This window comes from Ahaetulla prasina, chromosome 1 (assembly GCF_028640845.1).
Source record: "Ahaetulla prasina isolate Xishuangbanna chromosome 1, ASM2864084v1, whole genome shotgun sequence".
In the NCBI taxonomy this organism is placed as follows: domain Eukaryota; kingdom Metazoa; phylum Chordata; class Lepidosauria; order Squamata; family Colubridae; genus Ahaetulla; species Ahaetulla prasina.
Window position 1 is genome coordinate 260,902,287 of NC_080539.1, and position 27,966 is coordinate 260,930,252.

The 27,966-nt window shown below is 40.3% G+C and overlaps 1 protein-coding gene across 1 annotated transcript in view; it reads left to right on the forward strand.

Moving 5' to 3' along the window:
• The first annotated feature begins 21,006 nt into the window (after positions 1-21,006).
• The window catches only part of PHRF1 (PHD and ring finger domains 1), a 33,663-nt gene continuing 26,703 nt past the window's right edge, over positions 21,007-27,966 (forward strand). Inside the window, 3 exon segments of the mRNA XM_058156866.1 lie at positions 21,007-21,147; positions 24,640-24,754; positions 27,690-27,803. Of these exon segments, the coding sequence (XP_058012849.1) occupies positions 24,664-24,754; positions 27,690-27,803 (205 nt within the window). The 5' untranslated portion in view covers positions 21,007-21,147; positions 24,640-24,663.

Here is a 27,966-nt window from a genome sequence, read left to right on the forward strand (position 1 = left end):
TCCTCTCAACAACTAAAGCAATAGGGGGCACTTTTGGCCACTGTAAAGGACTGGATGGAAAATTAAGAGGACAATTGTGGCAAGGGAGGCTTTTTACAAGATTTTGAACTTTCTTATAAGTCAGTTAGTACTATCTACCCAGTTTTCAGCCAACATAACACACGGACATGAAATCTGCTATCCTTGCTGCTGATTATTGTTCTGCCTCTATAGCCTCAGTTCTAGCTAGGTGTACAAGATGGAAGTCCTGATTTTGGTGCATAGGGTGTGTTAAACAATGTCAATAGTTCAACCCTCTGGCTTTGACACCCTCCCCCTTTTGAATGTCCCCAGCCAGGAAGAAACCATCTGCCAAGCACAGCACTGGTATAGTTAGCAGCAGGTTTGGACAGATGGCTAGATTTAGCCATTGGCCCAAACTTGTACCTGCAAGCCAACTGATTAGCAGGCTTCCCCAGGTGTGGAATTTTGAAAGAACAGTAAATCTGTGAAGTTTAAACCATGCTGATGGTATTAGCAATTGGCAGTTACTCCTTGTTCAGTGGGCAGGGGACTATCTAGTAAAGCAGGAGAGCTTTAATCTGACTCAACCAAGAAATATTACTGGCAATAGAGGGTCCTTCCTCTGGCAACATATCCCCGCTCCTCCTGTTGCCTTCCGTGCTTCTTCAAAATCTCTTCTGGAGAGTTTGGAAGTCCATCAATTAGTGCTAGGGGATCCAAAAAAACAGGGAGTCTGAATCTATTGCTTTCCTTTCTCCTTGCCAAGAGGAAGCATTCTTAGCTTTTTTCGAGGTGAAAGAAGCTAGCTCTAATTCACTATTGTGCAGTACTCCAAAGGAAAACCACAAGTATCAGTTTTTCAAAAGGTTATCAGATAAGTCTTATTAAAGGCCATTCTTCCCCAGTTTGCTTTTTAGCTTCTAAAAATGCAATTCAGTGTTACCCCGAGAAACCCACTTCTTTCAATTATAAATATATTTTTATGAAACTGATAGAATTATCTACTTATAAAGGGTTAATAATGAATCAGCTAGTGTCAGTTTGAAGCTGAATCCTTTCAACAGCCAATTGCTTGGACTTAGATACGCAGTCCCACAAAAACATTTTTATGGTTTGAGATGATGATTTATATTGCCAGGCACGAATATGAACAGTGCCCTGCTGGATCAAACTTCTGGCCCATTTAGCCCACAGCAGTCTGTTCTCACACTGGCTAACCAACGGCACGAGGAAGCCCATTGGTCTCCCAACAAATGGCCTGCAGAGACAGTTACACTGGCATCGAGGCTAATAGTCCTAACTGTACTTTAATATGACTGCTGTAATGAGGAATGTCAGATGCTCAGAGCTATTTCCTGAATGGACTGGCATACAAACCCTAAGCAAGTAAATTTTAAAAAGCCCACCATTACAGAAAGCCCACCAATCCCGCTGAAGCTGCTGCTTGGGAAAAAAAAAGGAAGGTCCTTAATGTTTAACCCCTTTTTGCAGTTGTTGTACCATTCTTGCAATGCTACGTGGCCCTCAGTTCTTTGGAGGTGGAGCAGATTTTCAGGGGACAAAAGGCTGCAGCAAGAATTGACAATAATCGTCTCCTAGAAAAATGGAGCTCCATTCAGAGGATCTGCAGGTCTGATACAAGGACAAGGTGGTAATAGAAATTGTTTTCTGACCAGCTGGTTTAATTTAACTGATTTAACCTATCATTATTAAACAGAAGAGATTTTTAGTAAATGTGCAGCTATTTTAGACTGTCTTTTTCCAAGATCATGCTTATATACTTATTTTAGGAAATGCCATTGGATGTGGCTCAAGAACACCAGCTCACTGCCATAGCTGTTTTTTTTAGCAATCAAACCCTTAGTGCTACACAACCCTGTTATTAGGATTTAATAAGATCAGCAATAGTAGCCCTTTAATTGTAATGCAAAAGAATAACACTATTTTGGATAGTTGGGATCATATGAAATTCTACATTATAATTTAGGAAATCAGGTCCTGGGAATCAATTTTATCATTTTAATTAAAGAAGGCAGTTTACAGAAATATCTAAAGACTACATGGTGTAGAAAAGCCAATTGTAAAATTGGGTATTTTCTCCAGGCAACAAAAAAATAATGTGGGAAAGAAACAGAAGATGGATCAGAGACAGATTGTACTGCACCTTCTCAATGTTGTGGATGTAAATTCTGATCTGTCCCAATCAGCATAGACAATGACAGTGATAAAAAAATTCTAAAACACGTGTAGGAAATGAAGTTATCTATCCTGAGAGGATCAATGGCTTCAATTCACTTTTACAAAATCACAAAAAATGTAATCGAAGATATCACAAAATGTAATGAAAAAAGGAAGCTGAGATAAAAAGGAAAATGAAACTACTTAGACAAGGCATAGTAAAAATGAAAGAAAAAAGACTATTCATTCCAATAAACAGTGTAAAATCTAATCAGTAGACCAACAAATTGGATTAAGATTGAAAGGAAAAAAGGCAGCATGAGAAATTAATATATCACTGTATGAAGTAGATGAAAATTGAATGGAACAATTTGATTTATGAAGTACAAATATATAGTTTATATTACAGAAGTATATAAAAACAGGTTGGCTGAAACTCAACACAAAGCTTCCAGAACTATCCCAGCTAAGAGGAATGCCATCTGAGTAATAAAAATTGTGAACCACTTTTTACCACACCCAGCTAGGTGGCAGAATTTAGCCACTGCACTCATGATGTTACCTAATTCAGGTAATGAAACATGTGCAAGAAAACAACCAAGCTCAGAGAGCACCAAAGACCCCTCATTTCAACTCTGAGCTACAAATATTATCCTTTATTGGAATTTAGCCAATGTTGGCTGCTTTCAAGAAGCCACATAGAATTGGACCTAGTTAATTAGTACACCTGGGTTGAATGCCTTCAGAAATACCAGAACTATAAGCTACATTAGGAATGTCAACAAACATCTTAAAAGAAGGCAAGTCTATTGAGACACTAAGAGGCAAGCCAGGTTTGAAAGGTTTTACTGTGTATCCTGTCCGCATTTGCCTATATATGCACATGGACATCCATGCACAAACACACACACACACACACACACACAGAGAGAGAGAGAGAGAGAGAGAGAGAGAGAGAGAGAATTCAGACAAGACATGAAACAAAAACTTGGCTTTAGTGAAGTCCTTACTCTAGTATTAGTAAAATTCCACAGGCAGTAACATTTGAGTAGGAACAGGGCTATTAAGAAAAAGAGTTGACACCTGCTGGAATTGCTTCTTTACTAGTGATGCAAGTTAAACATACAAATGATGATCCATTACTAAATTCCCATCCTTCCAGCTTCACAACACAGGATTTTAACCAACTTTGGAATCTCAGTAAATACACAGGTGTGTAAGAAAGCCAAGTTACAGGATTCTGCTATTCTAGGGCAGAAGAAATAGCAACTATATCCCTAGCAATTTAATTCTGTAGCTTATTACTGCACCATCAAGGTGATGTTTCATCAGCTCATGGACCAAAATATTTCCTCCTTAATTATGGCTTCATAGAAACATCTATGTGTGAGATAGGGGAAGATCATTTGTAGTATTTTAGGAGAAGGTGATTAACATTGAAATTATTTATGAAGGGGGAAATAATTACTTTATATTTCTTTTCTTTTTCTTTACTATTATCTTTTCTTCTATTTTTTCTTTTCTGTACTTTCTATCTTGCTATTTTTGTCTTTTTTAAAGATTGCATTAGTTTTCATCTTTATATTTGTAATACTTAATAAAATGACCACAAAGAAAAAATGTATCTAGAGGACAAAGTGATACTTTCCCTGGAAAACAGAATCTAGGCAGTTCCTGGTAAGAGACTGAAGCAGCATAATTGGGTTTGCTCATGCTGAGATGAAAGGCAAAATGGAAGACACCCTGGATTCAGTAGATCAGAGGTGGAAAAAACAATGGCAATCTTCACTCAACATGACAGAGGTGGGCAAATTCTATTCTATGAATGGCCTGTTTCATCCTGAACACCCTGAATTATTATTATTGGTTCAGAGAATAACTTTCCTCCAAATGCTAGATCCCTTAAATGGTGGAATTGGCACAATTTGAAGAAAGAAAGTAATATTTTGGAGCTCCCTAACAACATTTTGCTAAGCCCCTTTTTAAAAAACCATAGTTTACAGAATAAAGCATAATTAGTTGGCTTCCTGTAACACAGTAAAGCATCCAAGATCATTTACAAACCCTACTGGTTGTATTATGTATCACATTAAGCAACAAACAAACAAGTCATCATTTGGCTTACTATGGTGCATCAAACTAATCATTACAAATTGAGTCATGTGGCAACTTGAAGCATCGTAGATCTATTATATAGCACACTGTATAGGGACTACACTTCATTCTTCTTTTGCCGCAGCATTTTAATGTAAATACAGTGAATTGGAAAAAAATTATTCAAATAAAGTTATGGGAGGATTCAATCACAATGACTGGCTACCCTGTTGCTCTCAGGTTTAGCCTTTCTTTTCCAAAAAGACAGCTAAGATTAAATGCAGAGAATGTGCTTTTTCACTAAGCTGGTCCCTTGGCAAGGGGAAAAGCCGGTAAATTATAGAGTGTAGATAGGAGAGGCAAAAAAGGGAAAAAAACACCTTAGATCTGGTTCCTGGGACAAAAGCCTCACACTGCCAGGGCAGTTTATATCAACTAGGCCACAGGATCTTTTTCAGCCAACCTGCTTGGAGGGTACTCTATATACTCAGATGGTTTTAGCAGTATCAGCCAATCGTGGCTGATCTGGATCAGAACATTCTGGCTGTTTCTGGATGACTGAATACTCTGTCCTGGTGGAATTTCCTGCCAACTAGTTTTAAGAAGCATTACATAAGGCTGTGCTTACATTTTTATGTAAGGAACATGTGCCGTTCTGGTGCTCTCGGCCCAAAATGCTATTTATAGTCTCTTGGGATCATGCTGGTATACTTACAGACTCCATAATACATTAGAAACCAGAACATTTCATTCATCTTTGCTTCATCCTCCAGCTGCCTTCTCCAGAAAAGTAAAAGGAAGGAAAACAAGAGTATCTTAGTGAAAAAGACATTAAGAAATTGAACATCCTTCAGTGCAGATTCCTTACAGACTGAAAGCATTTTCCTATCTGCTTCTCAGATTGCATAATTTTTATTTTTCTATTTTGCTTAAGGAGCTTACAGTTCAATCCTGAAAGGGTTCGCTGTGGGCTTGACTCCTGTCACCAGAGGTTTCACATTTACAATACAAAGTTATTGATTATCTCAGTTCTTAACATGCTGGTAACTAATCACACAATAGATTAGTAGGCACTTACCACTGATACTATTGCCACATTGACCTCCTGAAGGAAAAATGCAACATAAATCTAACAAATAAATATTGTTGCTTAGTACAGATATAAGCAAGAAGTTTAGAAACATCCCTTTCTTAAAATTATGAAATTAAAAAAAAATAGAAAGTCATTAAATCTTTCTTGAGCATAAGCATGTGAGATTCAAATTTGACATTGAAGTATTGTGTCAACATTGTCTATTATTATTTTTATTCTGTTGGTTTTCGGTGTTCTGTTAATTCTGTTTATTCTGGATGTTCAACACCCAGAGCTGCAATTATGAAATTGTTAGCTTTACAAATCAGTACAATAGATATATCAAGGACTGACTTTGCTTAGAGTTCTACGTCAGTCAAAGCTGACTATCTGGAAACTATAAAACTATAGAGGCCCCACTAATTTGAGGATTATGATCCACTATAACGCACAAAAACACTTTTTATTAAAATGTACATAAATAGGTGCAAAATATTTGAGTTAGAGTGAGGTATGTTTTTGTGCACCTGCTTTTTACAATCAGACTTTCTATAGGCCAGACTTTCTATAGCCTGCAAATCATCAGTTGCTTTTCGAGCTCTTCAGATACATATGAGAATGTCCACAAACAAACCAGCACAGCTTTTAACTAGAATCTAGTTAAAAGAATTATTACTTGTTTAGAGTAATCTGTGTTTCCATCTGCACACTCCTTTCTTAACATTTTCAACATCATCTTCCTGAACGTCCCAGGATTGTGAATAAATAAACTGTGAGAAAGTAAAATAAAATTATTTTAATAATGAATCACTACAGTCTGTTATATTGGGAATTTTGGAAGACAATTATGTTGGGAATTTAGCATGACATTCCAATTTAGCAGTGTTGTTAATGGATGCTTAGGTGGTCTCTCTCTCTCTCTCTCTCTCTCTCAAACTTAGTTCCCTCTCAATAATGTGGAAGTTCCATTATTTATTTGTTGAGATTGTTGCAAGAAATGATTAAATTATAAAATACCCAAAAAACTTTCACAGAAGAAATTAAAATGGTAGAAACCATGGAAATCTGATAATTTTTGGTTGAGGCATACAGTGAATTGGAATAAAAGGTTTCTATAGCCTAAAAGAAAACTCTTATATAAGAAAGAAATATTTTCATCATACTATATTATTTCCAATGGACTAAATAAATCCATTCACCTATCTAATGTAAATCCATTCTCAAACCTAAGCCCAAAATTTGGCATAATCAACATTAAAATACCAATTATAAGTTATAAATCTTCACTCCAATATATGTTGCATATTAGTAAGTTATGCTTCCCCCTTCTATTCAATTGTGCCCAATTCAGAGACTGTCCAGACAATTCCCTGAAGTTTTTTGGCAAGTTTTCAGAAGTGGTTTCCCATTGCTTCCTTCCTAGGGCTGAGAGAAATGACTGGCCCAAGTTTATTCAGCTGTCTTTATACCCAATGCAAGAGAAAAACTCATAGCCTCCATTTCTACCTTGGTGCCTTAACCACTACACCAACTGGCTTTCTAAATTATGCTAGTTCCACTTAAATTCCATTATATCTATTGCAGTTTATGTGAAGCAAATTGGCCTATCCTCAGCTGGCCTATCTCAGATGCCAACCAGTCTATAGCTTTTCTGGATGTCATTCTTCAGCTACTTTTCTATTCTGATTCATTTACGTTTCCAGCAAAACTAACCAGTTCAAAATAAAGTCCTTTTCCCTTGGATGAAGAGCAGCTGCAAAATGAGGCCCAGGGAAAGGTAGATTTTTCCCAGTATTGGATGAAACCGACCATAAACCATTCCTCTTTACATTCTGGTATAAAATAGAAAATGTGTGAAAATAAGCCATTTTACAGTGTGCAAAAAAAGGAACGATGACTAAAAATTGCACGTCTGAGCTGACACATTTTATAGCTGATGACATTGCAAGGAAGAAAAATTAAACAGCAAATGTAAAGCTAGTTTTCTTCATAATTTTGAAGTATCCAATAAATGATTTAAAACTGCATTTGTTGTTTTCATCAAAATTTGAGGATAGATTCCACAGTGCTTTCAATAGCACCACCCAAAATCTGCCTCAAATGAAGGAACAAGAATTCATCCTGGGAGGAAGATAAATTTAGGAAGGAAGGGGAATCCAGAGATATCTTACATATAAAAAAAGTAATGGAAATTAATGCTCCAAAGATTAGAGTCTCCTTACCTGTTTGAAGAATTCATTTCTTCATTACTGTGTGCCATGACAGATCTTAAACTCAATAAAATCTCCTTTATGGAAGTTTTCAAGAAAATAATGTCTGTCTGATTGGGTGAGATGCTATCTGTACGTGCATGTTTAAGGGAGGGGATGTTCAATTCCTTACTTATTTTATAATCTTTCTAGGCAGATTTAGATCTCATCACATAACCATTTCACTGGAAGAATCTGAGTCATTCCAACTAAATCCAGACCTTTTCTAGTCTAAAATTCCTTGGAAAAAAAAAAGACAGACTGCTTAAAATGATAACAAATGCATTTCATTCTGAGTCTTTCCAATACACTCAATGGGAAAAAGCATTCTGACTGCCAAGTCTGCTTTCTTACAGTAGCTATGGTTGTGCAAGATGTTAGAAGGTTGGACATTCAACTCTTTAAGAGAAACCTTTCTCCTTATGGCATTCAGGTTGGAAGGGCAGTCATCAGGCTCCAAGATGTAGCTGCTTCTAGAGGGCAGGTGAGTTACAGAAGAAGGCACAGTGATGTCCGAGAAGCAGGTTAGCCGCTGTCACACGCACAGTGGGGACATAGCAGCACAATGTGCGTTAGTCAGTGGCTCACCTGCTTCTGGAGAATTAACCAAACAGGCATCCGCTTCAAGGGTACCAATGACAGGCAATCACCCTATCTCACCTCACCTCACCCTCTAACTGAGCATCTGAAATAAAAAGATGTATCAACAGGATCACTGACATTATTAACTGTTTGTCTGCATTATTTCAGAAATTTAGACCTGATTCTAAATAATCTCAGGGAGCTTCCTTTTCAGTCTCCTTGTCCTTTCCAACTTGTGTAACACAATCGCAAAACAGCAGAACTTCTGGCCACAGCCTTCCTTTCTCTTATGGCTGAGAGCATATGCACCAAGACATATTCCTTGTGTGTCCAATCACACTTGGCCAATAAAAAATTCTATTCTATTCTATTCTATTCCCTCCAGATCTGCAATTTCTCCCCATTCCTCAGGACAGTATAGCCATTAAATTTGAGTCGGGGACCATGGAATTGTAGTCTAACCTAACAGGAGAGCAGAGGACTGTTTTATATTCATCTTCAGCTCTGTGAAATATAAACCCATTCTTTAAATAAATTTAGGGGACCTTCCTCTTCATCACCACTCTGAGATGCTACTGAGGGGGTGGCGGGGTGGGGAACTGTTGCAATAAATCCCGTCTCCCTCTGGAGAACAATTCACCCACTTGTCAGAGTAGTAAACAAAATTCCCATTGATTTTTAGCGGAATGAATCGGATCTTTGGTCCTGCAGCGATTTCCTTCGGGGACACAGTACATACTCGACGGCATTTGTCCTACTACATTATAAGCCAACTTGGTGCTTTATCACTTTCAAACCCGCAGTTCAACCAAGCAGTTCTCCAACATCCTCCAGGAGCAAACGGCGATCCTCTCTCTACGCGATCCTCAGTTCAGACGGCGTCAAAGCGGACCGGATAAACTTTTCCAGCGATCAGGCAGGGCTGGTTCCTCGTCAAAGCATCGCTCACAATTTGCAAGTTCAGTACCCCGCGGGCAAACGCGCTAAAAGCAAATCGCCACAGAGAAAGTCGAAGCGCTCTTTTTTTTTTTTCCTTTTACCTGCCGGGAGAAGTCAGGTCTGTTCGTGACCTCGCTCGAACCCCACCGACTCTGGGTCCTCGGCGAAGGTCCGGCCGCCTTGCTTTTTTTTTTAAAAAAATTTTTTTGTTGCCTGAACGCAATTCCTTTTGCCGAAGCTCTCCCGTTTCGGAAAGAAGGGATTTTCCCCTCTCATTTGCGCCCGCTCGCCAAACGGGGATCGCGTCCCGGAGTCCCCAATGCCTCACTTTCACTCTCCGCGGAGTTCTCCGAAGTGCCTGAACTTCGAGTAGCGCTTGCCAGGCGCTGCCTGGTACAGCTCCGCGCTCTCCTTCCACAGCGCCAGCTTCCGGGATTCAAGCCTTCAGGGACCGTTTTCCCTTTGCAGCCGGAGAGGAAGAGGGCGGTGGCAAAAACCTCTTGTTCTCTCCGCGCTCCCTAAGCCAGCCAGCCCAGCCCGGCGCGGCTCACACACACCAACCCATGCCGACCACTGCAGCCGTGCAACCTGCTTTCCCTTTTGCTCCCCCGCCCAGCCCTAACTTCATGCAAATCGAACTCGTGACGCGACGCCAAGATCGCCCAATGGGAGCTGCGTCCGGCTACCCGGCAGTCGCGCCCTCGGCCGGCCTGGCCAATCCGAGGGATCCTCTCCGTGCCCGAGGGCCGGGCAACTCCCTCCTTCCCTTCCCTGTGAGTTACAGCGCGGGGTGCGGCGCGTTCGTTTCTGCACGTCCTTACTTTAGGGAGGAACCAACTGTACTTGCCCGGGCTTCAGTACCGCGCTCCCACACCTCCCTTCCCCGCAATGGTTGCCGCCAGCCAACCTCCTTTTTTCATTGGGGACAAGCTTTCACGCCAGGGTGAGTCTCAGGACTCAGTACATTGCTTTTGACGCGCGTGCTTCGGCTCGCCGCCTTCTCTCCCCTTTTTCGGGGCGGGAGGGGGGGAGGATGCTAAATGGTACAGCCCGGCTTGGGCTTTGCCATGAGGACAGTGTCAGTGTGCACGTAGCAAGCGCAGAAGCAGCAGAAGGACGGGTCCCAAGCGACGCGCGGTGCCGACGGGGCGGGCGCGCGCGCGCCCCTGGATGTTCCCCGGACGGCCGCCGAGGCAGCTGCTGTTTGCAGCTGGCGCGCGCTGTCCTCAAAGGCTCTTTGAGCTCCGGCGCCGAACCTTCCTTGGCCCCGTTCTAAGGAAGGGGAAGAAGTAAAAGGAATCCCGCCCCGCTCTTTTTACCTCATTTGCTTTTTTTTTTTTATTTAAAGGAAGCGCGTGCGCGAGCGTGTGTGCGTGCAAAAAGCTCAAGGGACCTAGTTATCTTTAGTACTGGAACAGGACATTCAAGACGCTGCAAATCTTGCGTGCTTTCTGGCTGGGATGGTGCACTTACTTCATGGGCACCCCACCTGAGTCTCCTACTTTACACGTTGGCGTCCCTTGCAGCTCCAAACAAATTCTTAGCTGGCCTTTATAACAAACAAGGCGGAGAAGATGCATTTAAGAACACTGAAAAAAGTGATCCACCAAGCAAGTCCTTCGGGAACGCTTTTACTTTTGTAGGAAGCCGCAGATTAAAGTATTCTTTATTCTTAATATTAAAAAGAGGCAGGATAGAGTATTTCCCCTAAAGGAGAAGGGAAGAAAAATCTTAACGAAGTCAGAAAGCGGCCCCAGTTTTCCTGCCTTAGGAAAATAGCCTCAAGCAGAAGCTTAAGCGGCTGGTCTTTAGGAACCGAAATTTTGTATCCATTCAAAAAGACTGGGCCAATTGATTCATAAGCAGAGAGACTCCAAATAAGCAACACAATTAGGCTTGCCAAAGCTGACAAGATTAGCTCAAACACCTGAGATTTGCATTTCCCCTTTTGCCTGTAGAGCCAGCCATGACCTTTACCTGACCCCCCTAGGAATCTAGCAGCAGCCATTAAAATATTAAAGGATACATTCTTACATAAGAACAGGCATCTCAATCACAAAGCCCCAAAGAATGTATAAAAACCGACCTATTCTCAACTCCCATTTTGTCAGCCATCCCAGAATCATTCTGCTATCAACTAGTTTCTGGCTACCAAATAAACAGAGACTTCCTTTTCTGCAGCCTGCCTCCATTTTATTTCCAGCATCGTTCTCCTGGCTTGGAACCGGATTGGATTTTTTTCTTCCAACAATTTAGCACACTAGATGGGACGCCAAGCTAACCTGACCAACGGATCTGGCCCGGGTAAACCACCTTGATGTCAGCAGACCCCTTGTGTCTACGGGTGGGTTCCCTGCACCTTGCCCATTTGGAGCAAGGGTAGTAAAGGGCTGCTTGGAAAGGAGGTGAGTACCACTAAATTTTAACTTTTAAAGCCCAGGAGAGCGAGGAAACCATGTGTGTGCCTGTGTGTGAGCGAGAGGACCCTTTTCCCAGTCTCAGATGGATCCTGCTCCTTCCATGCCTTTCCTAGCCTCCCCCAGGCTGTTCCCTAGTCCCAAAGGACCATGATTTTCCAGAGTCTGGAAAGCAAGGGGGTTTGGCTGGAGTGCGGGACCTTCTGATAGGGAAAAGGGAGAGGCTGTGTGAAAATGGAACGGAAAAGTGACTGAGTGACTGGAACCTGGAGTCGAAGCTGAACAACTAGCTGGGAAGTCACTGAGCAAAGTTCTATCCATGGAGCTGACCGTACTACTGTTGAAAGGAACAGAGGTCCTTCCAGAGTCTCCTGGGTCTGAAAACCGCAAAGCAGGCTGTGAAAGGAGATGCACATACTACTGCAGGGGAGCAGAGGTCATCCCAGAACCTTTTTTGATCTGAAAACTGCTGGCGGGCTGTTCCCTAGGAAGGAGGAATTGTACTCTAGAAGGGAACCAGAGTCCTCCAAGAATTTTTGGTGTTGTTTTGGTTTGAAAACCAAGACAGGTGGGACAGGAAGCTTGTAAAGAAGCTTGGCTGCAAGGGACACCTGGCAGAGCCAATTGCATCTCTACATCAGATATAGAGAAACATGAGAAGTTCTTGCTTGAGGGTCTTTGCCAGGATCCCCACCAGGAGACTTGCTCAATGCTTTGGATGAGAAGCAATGGCCTGTCCTGGCTGGTATGAGGAAGATACGAGCAAGTAAATTATGCAAGAGATGGACTTTGCTCAGGGACTCTGGAAAACCAATTTGGCTAAATAAAGATATTTAAAAGAAAAGAAAAATATAGTAACATTGATCTTTCTTATCTTCTAGATTTTTATGTTTCCTAACTTAGATTAATTAAGATTTATGGTGAGAATGACCAGGGTGTGTAAACATGGGAGTTCTGTTTTCCCTTTCTTTTCTCTTTCCCTTGTCTTTGTGTGTGTATGTGCATCAAAGTCTTTGTGTGCCCTCAAGGTAACTGTAACTGTTAAATGTCTCTAATGTCTCATCTCTAGAGACAAGAATTTAAAATTCTGTTAGGAAAAAATGTTAAAATAAACCATAAAAAGATAAATACCTTCACCCTAGTTTGCCTAGCCAGCAAACAGTGTCCATTCCCCTCCTCTCTATGCCTTTAAGAATAGCCCAAGGTTGTCAGGAGGGAATGTTTTAAGCTCATTGGTTACAGATATTTCCAAAAGAATGTAAAAAGGTGGAAAATGAATATACTAGGAATGTCTGTTTGTCACAGCATGAATTTAGTGGGAAAAACATAATGGCGGTTTAATCTACCAAACCATTCTTAATTTTATTACATTCCAGGATTTATTCTGTGGCATTGTAAAAGAGCATTGCACATTTGTCTGTGCAAATTCAGTTAAACATAGTTGGGTACATATATATAACTTCTAGACTGATTGACTGTGTCTTATATGTGAAATCAACTATTCTTACATATGAGCAAAAATGACAACTGACCATGTGCTCTAACAGTCCTTAAATAATTTGTATGATTTGTCATTTTACCATGTGGTTTTCAGAATGGGAACACTGCACTAGCATTGTGTTGCTTGCTCACGCAGAAATAATACATAGTTTTTAAATAAACATATAAATAAATAAATGTAAAATCCTTAGGCGGAATAGGACTAATATATCCAGTACTTTTGCTTTGGCCCTGCTCTTGAAGAAGAGCCTGCAGCATTTTTTACCTTTAATCCACCTACTCAGGTTTCCCTGAAAATAAGACCAAGTCTTATATTAATTTTTGTTCCAAAAGACATATCGGGGCTTATTTTCAGCGAAATACGGTACTAAATGCATCCGTCTGGCTGACAATCTTAACTGGGGCTTATTTTGTGGGTAGGGCTTATATTACAAGCATCCTGAAAAATCATTTCTGGTTGGGTCTTATTTTCGGGGAAACAGGGCAGGTGCTTCTTTCCTCTGGGCCTATTGCATGCAGAAACCTTTGGGACCCAAATCCCAATTATGCTGAAGGGATTAAGATACACATATACTAGCATGAAGGGATGCGAAGATCTTTGTTGCTCTAATCCCTTCCTTCATTCCTTGATGATAACAAAAGGCATTCTGTGCCTTTCCTTCCTTGTAGTTCACATTATCATAGGAATGTTCTGGCAACACCAATATTCTTTCTGAACACATGACATTGGTTTATTATCTCATTCCACACCCATGTTTTAAACAGCCTAACATAGATTCTTAATATTCAGGAAAATAACTGGTTCTTCCTGCTTGATTTGACATTAAGCCATATAGTTTAAACTTTATAGTGCTTCTATGCCCCTTTAGAGACGTATCGTCATGTAACCAAGCCATCTTTGGTCAGATTTTGGTACATTTCCTGGAAGGAGTTTAGCTCAGTTTAGCAAAATCAGACCTGCATCTTACCAGCAAATCAATACAAGAAAAGCTGAATTATGCTAAAATTCCTAGTGAGGAAAAGCTCCAACTCAACAATCTTGCAAAAAAGTCACTGTAAGTATTCAGACACTATAAAAGATGCAACAGGAAAATAAGCACAAAACTGAGTATGCCTTTCATATAAATACTAGAATAAACCATAAGTACATGGGGGTCTCTCTTTCTCTCACTGATATACTTCCTGAGCTGGGCTAAATCAGGGTTAGGCAACTGTAGTTTATGAGATACATGAATGTTGCCAACTCATGTTGGCAGTCCCCAGAATATTCCAATTATCCTAAACCCAGCCCAAAATATCCATGGTACACTGCTGGGCTAGCATCAATTTTATTTTATTTTGTTCTTTATTTTATCCCACTTATTTTTTTTATAAAAAGCTCAAGGTAGCAAACATACCTAATACTACTTCCTCCTTTTATTTTTGCATACATCAACAAACCTGTAAAGGGTGTTGGGCTTAGAGAGAGTGATTAGGCCAAAGTCACTCAGCCAGCTTTCATGCCTAAAGTGGGATTAGAACTCATGGTCTCCTGGTTTCTAGCCTTGTGCTTTAACCATTAGACCCAACTGGTCTATTATACTTACATATTTTACATTACATATTCAATATTGCTACTATTCAGTCTTCACACCCTCCCCACAAATGAGAATTTCTCCTGACGAAGCTTAACCTTGGAGGAGCCCGTGTGCATGAAGAAAATGCAACTGCTTTTCTGATTAATATTTACGTGAATAAAACGCTATGAGAACACTGATATGTTTGCAATTTGGCATTCTCTAAATTTCAATCAGATCCAAAGTTGAGATCCCTTTTAAAAATCAATAGATTAAACCTTTATTTGCCTTCATGTGACTCATTTATGTGGCTCAGAGAAAAAAACTTTACAGCCAGGCAATAAAACAGAGCACTTCATGATGGTGTTTACGTGGAAAATGTGTCTGTAGTTCTAATTATCCCAGTGTTTAGTTGTGCATGACATACAGAGAAAAGGACACTGGAGTTTGGAGTAGATTCAAATCCATTCTGTGAAGACAAAGGGTGTGATCATCCCGGTCAAAGTCAGGGATTACAGATATCATAACCAAGAAATAGTCATGATTCCCACTAGAAGAAATGTGACACTGGTTCTACAGGATAGATTATTTTAGTCCATTAAAAAAACCTCACATTATTAAACAAATTGAGCAAGTTATTTAGAAAGGGTTTCCATCATTGATTTTATTTAGAAAACAAATACTTTGTCTCTTTGGAAGATCCCTATGGAAAAATGATTCAAATTTCTCAAGGTATATGAGCTTTTTCTTAGAGTAATTGAACTACCTCTTTCCTATCTATGTTGTAAAGTTAGAGAAGGGCAGGCATACTTATACTTACTTCTTCACGATCAAGAACAGTGGAATAGACATTGATCATGATGAAGATACATGGAGAAGCTGAGGTAGGATTTCCCCCCCCCCTCCAATTTCACTTTTTTGGAGTTGATTAAAGTTTTTTTAAGTGTATATATTCTTTAAGAGTTGTTAATTCTTACTCTATCTAATTACTCCAGCAGAAAATAATTCTACTCTTGTTTAAAGGTTTTGGAACATTCAGTGGACCTAAAAAAAGAGAGTTGGGGCCCAAAAGGGGGCAACTATTCTGGATTTTGAGCAATGCTTGCTTTCTCTTTTTAATAATATGTGTTCCTGGCAATGTGGGTCTGAGCTTTATATTTTTAGGAAGTTAAATATTATAATCCTTTATTCTGGAGAGTGCATTTGTCCAAACCAGACATGTACGACGTGCTATGCTGATGTGCATGTCCATTTTTAGAGACACCAAGGCCTATGAGTAATATTTTATATTGCTGAGAATGACATTAGCTATTAACAGTTGTTGCCTTGCCTTTCATGTACCTTACTAGTATAATTTACTATGAATTATTTAAAGCATCTGGAAAAGAACAAACTAAAAACTACATTCGCTAAATAGTATAACATTCTATTTAAACAAGAAAAAGCAATCAAATCCACCACATGATATCAGGGTTGCCTATTTTTTTAAGATTGTACATGTCTGGGATTTTGAAAAGTTTTATTCAAGTGAGTTACTAAGGGACATGTGCGGTCAATCCCAAAATATTGAGCACAGCTTAGTTTGGGCTGTCAATCAGTCCTCTGACTGTTTCTTGACTTCCCTTCAAAGTATTTGCATTATCTTTGCATTTCTGAACAGCCTAATACTATATAACTTTATGGGTTATAAACTCGCACATATCATTACTTGGACTCTTAAGATTCTCTCCAGTGGATCTCAACTCTGCTAACCATATGGAAGTGTCTTTATTATGAACTAGCTGAATACCCATGCTCCGCTACAAAACTATGTGATCGGGCTTGATAAATCAACACTTAGAGTTTGAAAATTAATGAGTAGTTATGATCGGCCTCTCCTCTCCCCTTCTCTCCCTCAGGCTTGCCCCACAGAAGCCTCTCCTTTCTATCCCCTTCTCTCCGTCCTGCTTGCCCCATAGATCCTCTCCTCTCCCCTTCTCTCCCTCAGGCTGGCCCAGTGGTGAAATCTGAACTGGTTTACTACTGGTTCGCTGGCTGCGCATGCGTGCTGCACATGCATGCGCAGTGCGCACATGCAAGGTGCGCATGTGTAGTGCACACCAAAAGGAGGCATGCGGTAAGTAGAAGAGTGCATGGGGGGGTGATCAGCTGTGGCGCGCAATCTTTTTTTTTATTTTTAAAAGCATTTATTTTACAACCTATTCGGCCAGAGGTTGTAGAAAAAATGCTTTTAAAAGTAAAAAAAAAAGCCTCTGACAATCAGGCAAGTCAGCTGGGATTGTCAGCCTTTTAAATGCATTATTTTTACAACCTCTTCGGCCAAAGAAGTTGTAAAAAAAATGCTTTTAAAAGTAAAAAAAAAAGCCTCTGACAATCAGGCAAGTCAGCTGGGATTGTCAGCCTTTTAAATGCATTATTTTTACAACCTCTTCGGCCAAAGAAGTTGTAAAAAAAATGCTTTTAAAAGCAAAAAAAAGGCTCTGATGATCATGCAGCTCAGCTGGGATCGTCAGAGCCTTTTTTTACCTTTTAAAAACATTTTTTACAACCTTTTAAGCCAAATAGGTTGTAAAAAATGCGTTTAAAAGTTTAAAAAAAAGGCTCTGACAATCACGTGGCTCAGCTAGGCATGAGGGGGGAGGGATTTTTGCTACCCGTTCTCCGAACCATCCCCATCGCTACCGAATCACCCGATCCAGTCTGAACCTGGAGCATTTAACCCCTGGGCTAAAAAAAGCCTCTCCTCTCCTCTCCCTCAGGCCTGCCCCATAGAAGCCTCTCCCCTTCTCTCCCTCAGGCTGACCCCATAGATCCTCTATCCTTCTCTCCCTCAGGCTGGCCCCACAGAAGCCTCTCCTCTCCTATCCCCTTCCCTCCTTTGGGCTTTCAGCAAAGGTGCCCCATCTATGGAATGGTCTCCCGGAGAGGCTTGTTTAGCATTTTTGAATCAAAAACTGGGAGGGATGATAAAGTGGAATCCCCCATTGGCAAAGCCTCTGTTCCAAAGACTCCATATAAACATCTACTGGTCAGAATGAGCTACCTGATACCCCCCTCCCCCGAGTCTCCTAAATCTAGCCTGAGGAGAAATAGAAAAATGGGTAAAATTATCTGCCTCTACTTATTTTTGTTATCTCTCAGAAGCGTTTTGGTCAGAAATGGTCCTTAAATTTTTCACACTACATTTCATAGGGATAGCTGTCTTATTTCAATGTGAGGAACGTCTTCATGTGCTACAATTACGAATTTCAAAGTGCTATTTAAAAAGTGACATTTAAAAAAAAAAAGGTGTGTGTCCTAGAATGGATCATGGGAATTCCTTGAATCAGAAGGGCACTAATTGGAGGAAGAGAAGCTGCAATTGATGAAGGAAACTGATTTAGGACTTCTCAAGCTCTAGGCTGTTTCTGAAAATCATCGGGCCTTCTTTTCCAACAGTTTGTTGTGTTTTGCAGCAAGAAAATCAACAACCTCCTTTTTTGTGATACTGCAGTACTTAAAATGACATTTGGGTAGCCACTTTTTCATAGTGAAATGTTTTCACTTTCTCCAGAATATTCAATGTGTCTGTTTCCTCAATCTTCTTGCTTCAGCTCACTGTTGAAGATGTCGGAAAAGGACAGCTGACATGCACATGTACACCATGCTTACCTGTATTTAGTATCATTGGGGAAATGCACTCTCTTTTTGTAAAAAATTTGACAAGGAAGCAGTCTCAGAAGCACAATTTGTGCTGCCTGTATAGAAAGAAAAGAGATGGCTTGCTTTATACGTGTTCCAATTTTCTTGTGTTATTTTTTTCACCCATACTGTCCTAACTAGATTTTCTGGCAAACAACTCTATCCAATGCTTTTCAGATAATCTCTTTTTGCGTATAAAAGGCCCTAGGTTCAGTTCCAGGTAGTGCTGAAAATCTTGATAAGATGATGATGGAATAAATGGTCAGATTTATTATACTGCAGATTCTTCTATGAAGATGAACCTATGTTTGAACCAGATGAATTGATGAATTGCTGAAAATGTTTGCACCAGAATAGATTTTAATCTGGACCACCGAAACTACAATTCTCTTGCTTTTGCTCTGGTTTCTCTAAATCCCATAGGATAAAAACTGTATCAGAATACTTCTGCAAATAAAAAGGGTAATTGCTGGCCTCTCCTTTGAGAAACAAACATGAGGACGGCACACCTGGTCTATTCACTGTGTCGCTAATCCAGAAAGAGAGAGTTTCATTCCTGATTAGGTGCCAAAACATTATACTTTTCTTTCTCTTTCTCTTTCTCTTTCCCTCTCTCATTTACTGTTTAATCTTATGCGGGGATGGGGGGTGGGGAGCAAGGGGAGGGGGAGCTATTACAAAAGACTGAGATGACGCATTCCAATAACAGTATCAGAAAAAATGTATCATACTACATTTTTGTAATAACTTTATTATACTCCAGTATTCCATATTGAAATTGTTGTCTTTCTTTTAATTAACCCGTTTTCTTCCCCAAACCTTTAAAAATTCTTAAAAAGATTTTGTTGTAGACAGGAAGTACAAATGTAATAAAGGAAAAAAAAGAGAAGTAAAGAGAAAAGAAAGGAAAAAGATAGTAAAGTGCAAAGAAAAAAAAAGAAAACAAATAAAAGCTCCAACTTTTTCAACAGATATTAACAAAGCTATCATTTCCGCTTCCTCTTAACTATTCGAGGAATCCATTCTTTCCCCCCAATCTGAGGACTTCTAAATACACTGGATTTTCTAGGCAAGGTTTTTCAGACTTTTTCACCATTGCCTCATTCCCAATGCTGGGAGAAAGTGACTGGCCCAAGATTACCCAGCTGGCTTTATTGTCTAAGGGGGGCTAGAAATCTCCCTCAGTCCTGGGAAGAAAGCAATGGCAAACCACTTTTGAAAACCCTTGCCCGGAAAACTTACGGACTTGTTCCACAAAATGGACATGATTGAATAGAAGAACACACACACACCCCTCAAGGCAAACAGCAGCTTAGATAAATAATTAGGAAACTGGTGTGAAGGACAGAGGCTCTCTCTTACCCACGGTTATAATCCCAGCCTGATTTAGGGGGAATCAGCTAAAGTAGCTCTTATCTTTGAGGGTGGGTGAAGGGGAGAGAGTTCTGAGGAGTAGTGATTGCTTTTTTATTTATTTATTTTTTATCTGGGAGGGCACTAATATAAACTGATACAAATGGGAAGCTTATCCTTCCCTGCCTGCAGAAGTGCTTCATTCCCACATATAAATTGACAATCCTACATTTAGGATCTCCTCAATTTTTCAGTTAAGCATCCTTTCCCTTTAAGATCCAGAATAACCCTAAAGCAGGGCCACCTTTTGGGCACCAGGGACCTGTTCTGTGGAGAGATTTTTTTGTGGACATGAGCAGGTTTTGCATGCTACCTGCATCCTGTGGATGAGCCTTTGCTTGTTTGTGCAGCCTGGTGTCTTGAATGCTGTGGGCCAATGCCAATCCACAGACCAGGGGTTGGGGACCCCTGCCCTAAAGTATTTAATCATTTTTTCTGGCAATGGTAGGTCGCCAGCTTGATATGGAGCAGGTTAGTAATGTAGACTGTTGTTTTGTTTGGAATCAGAAATGTATTGTGATGCCATTTCTTGGGGAACTGTTTAATCATCTGAACAATCATTCAGCCAGAAAAGTTACTGAACAATAAGTGGATATTATATACTTGGATTTTTGAGTCATTCCTTCTAAGGGCTCAGAAAACTAAATCACTATAGAATAAGTGGTGTGGTTTGCTTCTCCTTTTCTCTGGGTGCTTCAAAACGGAGAAACTTAGAGGGGTAGAAATATTGTGCCTTCTCAACAAGAGGAAGTTAAGGATTAGAACTGCAATATAACTTCTACCTGAAAATAAACTCTGAATAGAAGTAAATGTGTATATGACTGTGCTGTAAAAATGACTAACAGGAAAGATGAAAAAGGGTTATATAAATTATGCCTGTTAGGATGAAAGAGAGCAAGCTTTTCCTCATAATTACAAAACCACATCTTAGCAAGAAAGAGCAAGCATTTCCTCTAACACCTAAGTAAATGGATGGAATTCATTGACAGCACGTGCACGGAGGGCTGCCTAGTTTACGATCTGAGCCATAAAACCGGATTAAGCCAAATTTGATGTATTCTACTCCTGGCATCATCTGATAGCAGCTTGATTCGTTTCCTACTCTTCTACAGCCGTGGGGTCTACGGTACAACATACAGGCAATAAGCGACGTAACCTTTCCTTCTTTTGGGCCGCGTTCTTTCCATATCACCAAACGCATTTTGATCTCGCTGAGCTATTTGGAGCTTTAGTTACACCCCAGTAGGTTCCTGTTTGGGTTAACGACGTAATCCTTATAATCCCGAACGCCCTAGCGAGAGAAGAACGCTGGCGTGCAGCCCTGTCGTCTCCCCCCCTCCCCCGGTTCCGCGGGGTTTAACACGCACGGCTCGCTCTTGTCAGACTGCAGCGTGTGGGGTCACGGGCGGGATATTGGAGAGACCTCTTGTGGTGGAAGGCTTGCGCGTTTCGTCTAACTGGAGGTAAACATTCAGACGTTCACAGGACACAACACGAGGGAGCTCTTAAACTAAGAGAAGGTGCAGCGGCATCTTACTTGGCAACTTTATTTGACTCAGCGTTACTAAGTAGCTAGTGAGGGTAATTAAGGAAGACTAACATTTGTGTTTTTGCAGGACAAATAATCCCCCACTTCAACTGCTTTGAAGAATCCCAAGAAATTCCATACTCTTGTCCTGAACTCAGTGGGTTTGGACTGCTTTAAGTCTTCCTTTTTCTAATTAATACAGCCAGATATGCAACTGTCGAAACCATCATTGCAGCTTGCTTGTTTTTTACTGAGTTTGTTGTGTGAACTCGACTGTTTATTAATCATGGTTTATAAGAACTGGGTTCACACAAGCCGATTTAAGAGCATACGGTAGTCTATTTAAACCGACTAATTGTATTTTATTCCACAAACCTTGGTTAAATCACGGACTATGTCAGAATATATTACTTAGTATCTTAATACTCATTTGAAAATCGGCACGTTTTAACTTTCTATCGAAATCATTAGTAGTTTTTATTTTCTTGTAAGTTTTAAGAGGGGTTTTCGACCTTTGCGTGAAAGATTGTGTTGCTCAAATGATCTGTATGCATCACATTATTTCTTGAGTAAGTATGCACAAGACCGGGCTATCCGAAGGAGCAAAATGTGTGTTCGCTTTTGCAGCTGGACAAAAATAAAGCGCCTCGAATAACATGCAGAGTCCACGGAAAGAAACCGTGCTTCTTCGTCTTAAGAGTACACTAAACACAGCTTTCCATATCAGAAGCTAAAGGTGATGCCTCCTGTTAAAAAATATCGCTGAAGACCTGCTTGGCAGCAGTTGCCAGTTACAGTAAGATGTTGATAAACCAAGAAAGATTGAGGATAAAGCAATTCGGCAAACGCCACGGCAGCCATCCTGTGGCCAACTTCACGCCGAGATCGTCTCCTGAGCCACCTGTGGCGGGAGCCGATTCGAGTATGCAGCTTTAAAGCGAATCTTCCTTCGGAACTGGTGCAGCCGGAACAACGATCCATACTTTATCACCCTCCGCCCCTTCCCCCCGAAACAAATGGAAGAGTCCTATATACTTTCTCTTCCTCGCATCTAGCAGATTAAGTAACGTTACCCGGAAGAAGTTCCCGCCTCTTCCGGGTCAGCGCAGCAATTGGAGGCGTTTTCTGGCCTTCAAAGAGGCCCAGCTCTGCGTCGCTTCGGTTCCTTCCGTTTACAGACGGTAGTAACGGTAACGGGCGCCCCTGAGCACCTTCCGTCCGCTTTTCGACATTATCCCGCGGGGTCGCCTCCTGGCAGGTAAATGGAAGTCCGCCGTCCGGGTAATGCTGCATTAATGCCCCCCCTCCCCCCGGGACACGACCCTCCAGCTGTCCGGTAGGGGAAGCAGCCAGGCGACCCCGAAATTAAAGACGCGGGCAGGTTCCCTACAGAGGCGCTTTCGAAGTACAACCGGCGACGGGCTTGGAGCCTGGCGATGTTGCAATCTGCGGCTGTTGGCCCAGAAAGAGCTGAAGGGAGGGGGAGGGGTGTTCAGTCTACGAGGACCTCCCTTTCCGTGTCGTTGTGTTGTATCGCCACTCGTGTTTCTGAGCCCGGTGTGGCCTGGAACTTGGCCGACCGCCCCCCCCCCGCCTTTTCCCTCCGCGTTTCCCTCTTGAGCAATGTTTTCGTCTCGCACTTAGTGACGTGGCCGCAACGCTTGTGCTCTGCGTGGTTTTCGCCTGGGAGTATCGGCCGCTCATGCATGCCACGGAACTCTTCATAAAGACCGAGCTGAAAACGAGGAAGCGACCTGTTTGCTCCCTAAGTCGAGTGTGTAAAAAGTGCGCACTTGTTATTTATCTTAGAAACGCTCCAAGGCTGCTTACAAAAAATGGTAGGGGGAAAAAAAAAAAGAAGACGCGGCAGAGATACAAGAGTCACACCTGCGGTTCATAAAAAAATACCAAAGGTCTCAGTTTGGGGCAGGAAAGGATGTTAACTAGGAAGGGCAGCGTGACTGGGAAAGTCTTGAAGCTTCTATTCCGGGAAAATGTCTTTTAACCTTCGCTGGGCAAGGAGGGGTTTGCTTGAAGGTTTCTGAGGATGGTTGGAGAGCCTAGCCAAGCCCATGTGGGGAAGAGATGTCCCTTGAATGGTCATTCAGCGGTTTAATGATCAGCACCAATACTGAGAATAGAGGAAATGTTTCTGCTCCGTATACCAAACAGATTCAATATAATTACATACAATTCTGGACTGAGATTCTTTAATAAAGGTTTAAATATGAAGATGGATTTGTGTTTGTGTAGGTTGGGACAAAACCAGAAATGACTAAGGCTTCCAGTGTAGCAGCAAAGGGAGTATGTTAGAGGAAGATGTTAAAATAATATTTAATTAGCAAGGAACACATCATTTTTAAAATAATATTGCATAGTCTAAATACAGAAACAAAATCCTAATGTGTAAATTATCTGAAAGTATATTATGAGTAGATTCATACATGTGTGTACACACGTATTAGAACTGAGGAGGGTTCAGTTTTTAATTTTCATTCAACATATTTTTGAAAATTTTGGCTATTATAGCGTGATGTAACTATAGAACTGAAACAGAAAATCTTATTGTTGGGTTCATTTGCCTCTTCCCTATATTTTGAACTAGCATCCATAAAATTAACATAACCTTGATTATTTCTGTTTGTTAAGGATACTTATATAATCTTAGATTGTTAGGATTGTTAGGATTGTAAGGATACAGATAGGACTAGAAGAACTATGCCTGATATATATAATCGGAATACTGCATATATGTTCTTTGTTGCTTTTGAACACATTTTTTCAATAGAAAAGAATGTGTCTGGCTCATGGGCCTCAAATGTGTGAAGGAACTCAAATTCTGGCTGTAATGAGTATTGTTGGCTGAAATATTTCTGCAGTAGCTATGCATTTTAATTTTTGTATTTATAGCTATAATTGCTGTTGGACAGATTATAAATAAGGAAAAATATTGTATATAACATTTGCTAAATTTATATTCTGCCTTTCATTTAAGGTAGCAGGCATATTATTCATTCTTTGTCTTTTTCTTCACAATTGTCCAAAGGCACCAAATGAGCTTCTGAGGACGGACTAAAGCAGTGGTCCCCAACTTTTGCGGCTTGGTGGCCCAGCTGGAGGTGGGGGAGAGGGGAACCAGTCAGTGCAAGTGGTGGGCCAGTGTGTACATGTGAGAATGCAATGCTGATCCACTACTTGTGTAAGTCAAGCTGCATGCAAATGCTTCAGCCCACCACTCACTCAGCACAGTTCTGAATAGGTCATGGCCCAGAGATTAGGGACCCCTGGACTAGAATATGGGTCTCCCTGATTTCAGTTCACCACTCTAATCATTGCTCTACAACAAGGGTGTCAAACTCTATTTCATTGAGGGTTGTGGAGTTGTTTTTTTCCCCTCAAATTATTTCATTCTGCTTTACGCTTGTAGGAAGCCAGTTCCAAATGCCCCGCAATGGATGAAGACAGCCAGGATGAATTCATAAACAAGAATGCTGCAGTAGGCAAAGTTAAAAGAACAAATGCGCTGCTCTTTAGTGATGCAGGTAAATGAAATTACTCAGTGTGCATTCCAACTTTCTGGTCTTTAATCAACTAGTATTTATAATAAAATATTTCCTAGTGGTTTTGATAATTCCTTGGTTCCATAGTTGTAAACATTAAAACATAGACATGGTTTTAACTCCTATTTAGTTTAATGTTTAGCTGGCATTAAGGAGCTAAGAATTCCTACAGGAAAAAAATATCCCGAGAATTCTTTTGCTTTTTTTTCACATTAGGATGAGGAGCTTGATGCTCTTGCTTCAGTTTTCAAAGCCCTTTCTTAAGTGATCAATTCAGATGTATGGTGAGAACAAGCGCTCTTTTCTGGTACCCTGCTAGGTGAGAGAAAGTTGTAGTTCTGCTCGGGCTTAACTGGTTCCATCCACCATATCTTTGAATTTGCCTTTGGAGATCATTTAGTTCCAAGAGATTACCCACAAAGGAATGCAGCATTCCAAAAAAAAAAAAGACTTCTTATCTATTCCTTTATTTCAGACTGACCTTTTCTGGGACCATGGAAAGTTTTGTTATATGGTCTTGTAAATGTTTAAGAGATCAAAGAGCAATTTACAGTACGGAATTCATACTGTAGGACTCCTGCCTATTCTTTTACTCTAGGCCTTAGCAGCTTTATGGGTTAAGTCTCTAAGGTATTGACATAAACACATCCTTGGTCAGACCAGAGCCGGAGGAATTTAGTGTGGCTCCTTTGCATTGGCTCAAAAGTGGACATTATACATTTCTGCGTTGATTTAATAATACCTTGGAAATATATCAAAAATGGTCTGTGTTATACTTAGTTTAATATAACCTGTTTCATCTCAAAATCTCTAAATGAATGCATGAATTCATTTTGTACCTTAATTTTGTAGCTTATTTACCCCTTGGATCAGAAAAATATCTCAAAATTTCTGGGCCATTTAGGGTCAACATTTTTAATTTTTAAAGAAAGGATTTAAAAAACCCTTGTGGTGGTAGGTGGTAGTTGCAAAATTTATGTGATCAGATTGCTAATGATTAACATATCAAGCATCCTGACTCCTTTTCCTTCCCAGAAAGTGAGCTGTCCCTTTTTGAGTGTCCAGAAGCTGAATCTTTAAAATTGAGAAATTAAATTTGATGGTTAGCTGCTATGGATAGTAATGGTCCCACTCCCGAAAAAAATTAATTCACAGAAACAGAAATATAAAGTCTATAAAGTATATATAAAATATAAAGAAGAAATGAGTCATCAACTGACAAAATGGGACAGACCAATTCATTCAATTTTTAAAATGATATCCCGTTCTGCTTCCTTGTTTCTATCCAGGTCCAAGACTAGAATGCATAATCTAATATGTGAGACATGGGATGCTCACTATTGTGTGCAGTACCAGACTACAGCCAGAAATTATGATATACATCCAATAATCTCTAGCACACTCCTAACTTGGAATCCAATCTCTAAACAATCTTAAAAGTGGTAAAATTACTGGAAGGGACTTTTCTTTCAACTGCTGAAAGAAAACCCTAATTGGTGGGCTCCTGTTTTGACCCCCCTCTATTTACTAACATCAACATCTCTCTGCAAATCTCCAAAGAATGGACAGATTCTTTTATTTTGCCCATTCAGTCGGGTCTAATTTTCAGAGATTGTCTGGATAACTCCCTGCAGTTCTTGGCCTGATTTTTAGAAATGGTTTGCCATTGCTTCCTTCCGAGGACTTAAAGTGAGAGGCTCAAGGTCACCCAGTTGGCTAAGTGCCGAAGGCATGTCTAGAACTCAGAGTCCTTCCTTTTCTAGCCTTGTACTTTAACCATTACACCAAACTGGCTCTTAATTAATTAATTATAATACCTTACAAAAAGGACAACAAAGCCAATCTAATCACCATGCTGTCATTTTACTATGTATAATTAGCAGATTATATTCTAAACTTCTTTTTTATAACCTTGCTGATTTACTGGTCAAAAAAAGAATCTTAGCAGTGCAGCAAGTCAGTTTTAGATAAAGTTTTTCTATTGTGGTTCAGTGTGTTGCTCTGCAAAGTATATTAGCCTTCCTGGAGGTTCTCTCTTATGTTACTTTCATTGATCTGAAAGAGGCATTTTTTTCATTCTTTACATTCATTCATGTGAGAGGTTGTGGCAAAAAGTAGCAGCATAATCTCCATTGACCAGTGGCTCCTGCAACCAATTATGATCTTGCATGAATGGATTACAGTGCAGGTCCAATATTCAAAAGGAGAACTGACCGACCCTATTCCAACTTCTAAGAGAGTAAACTGGAATATGTCCTGGCCCCTCTATTATTTAATTTATGCATTATTGATTTTGTTCAAGCCCTTACTAAAACCAAATTTCACCCCTCTGACCAGTAAACCAATCTCCATTCTGCTATATGCCTATGCTGCTGCAACCTTGTCTGTTTCCCAGGTAAAGCTGCAACATAGTCTTTGGGCCCTAGCATCCTACTGCCAATCTGAAATGTTAGAAATCAACCATGTGAAAATTAAGGTCCTTGTATTCACCAAACTACCTGGCGGATCATTAATGATCAAACTGAAGAGATCAAAGCTTTCAAATGTCTTGCCATCTATTTCCAGGCATTTTCCCAGGAAGCTTCTCTCTTCAAACCCTTCTTTGCGATCCCAATCAGCACTAATGCAATCCTTAGATATTCAGCCCACAAAGGTAACAACTATGTGCCCGCAGCAGTTAAACTTTTTGAACCCAGAGTGCTAAGTGTTTTGTTATATGGCACACAGTGTTGCATTTTCGGGCACATTGCTGAGGCCTTAGAAGCTGTACAATCTTAATTTCTGAGATCCTTACTCCAGATTCTCCATTTGGTTGCTAACACCCATCTCCAGGTAGAATTCAGTCAAAGCCGTATTTACTACTTTACAGTCTACTTGATAATGCCGTTTTGTTTTTCTTTACTCTGTTTTTCAAAAGAAAGCAGCGATGGAAATAGTGGAGACTCTGATGACACAGGAAGTGAGGATGAAGGTGATACCGATGAAGATGGAGATGAAGAGAATGAAGAAAGTGAAGATGAAGATCTAGAAGGTGATTATAACAACTCTTTCAATAATATTAATTGAAGTTTTATATTCAATAAGTGAGCTATTTTTAAAACTATTTAAATAAGAGTTGTTGCTAACTTGCCTAATTTGCATCAAATCACTATAATAATTGAACTGTAGACAAGCACATTGCTCTTATAACTGTT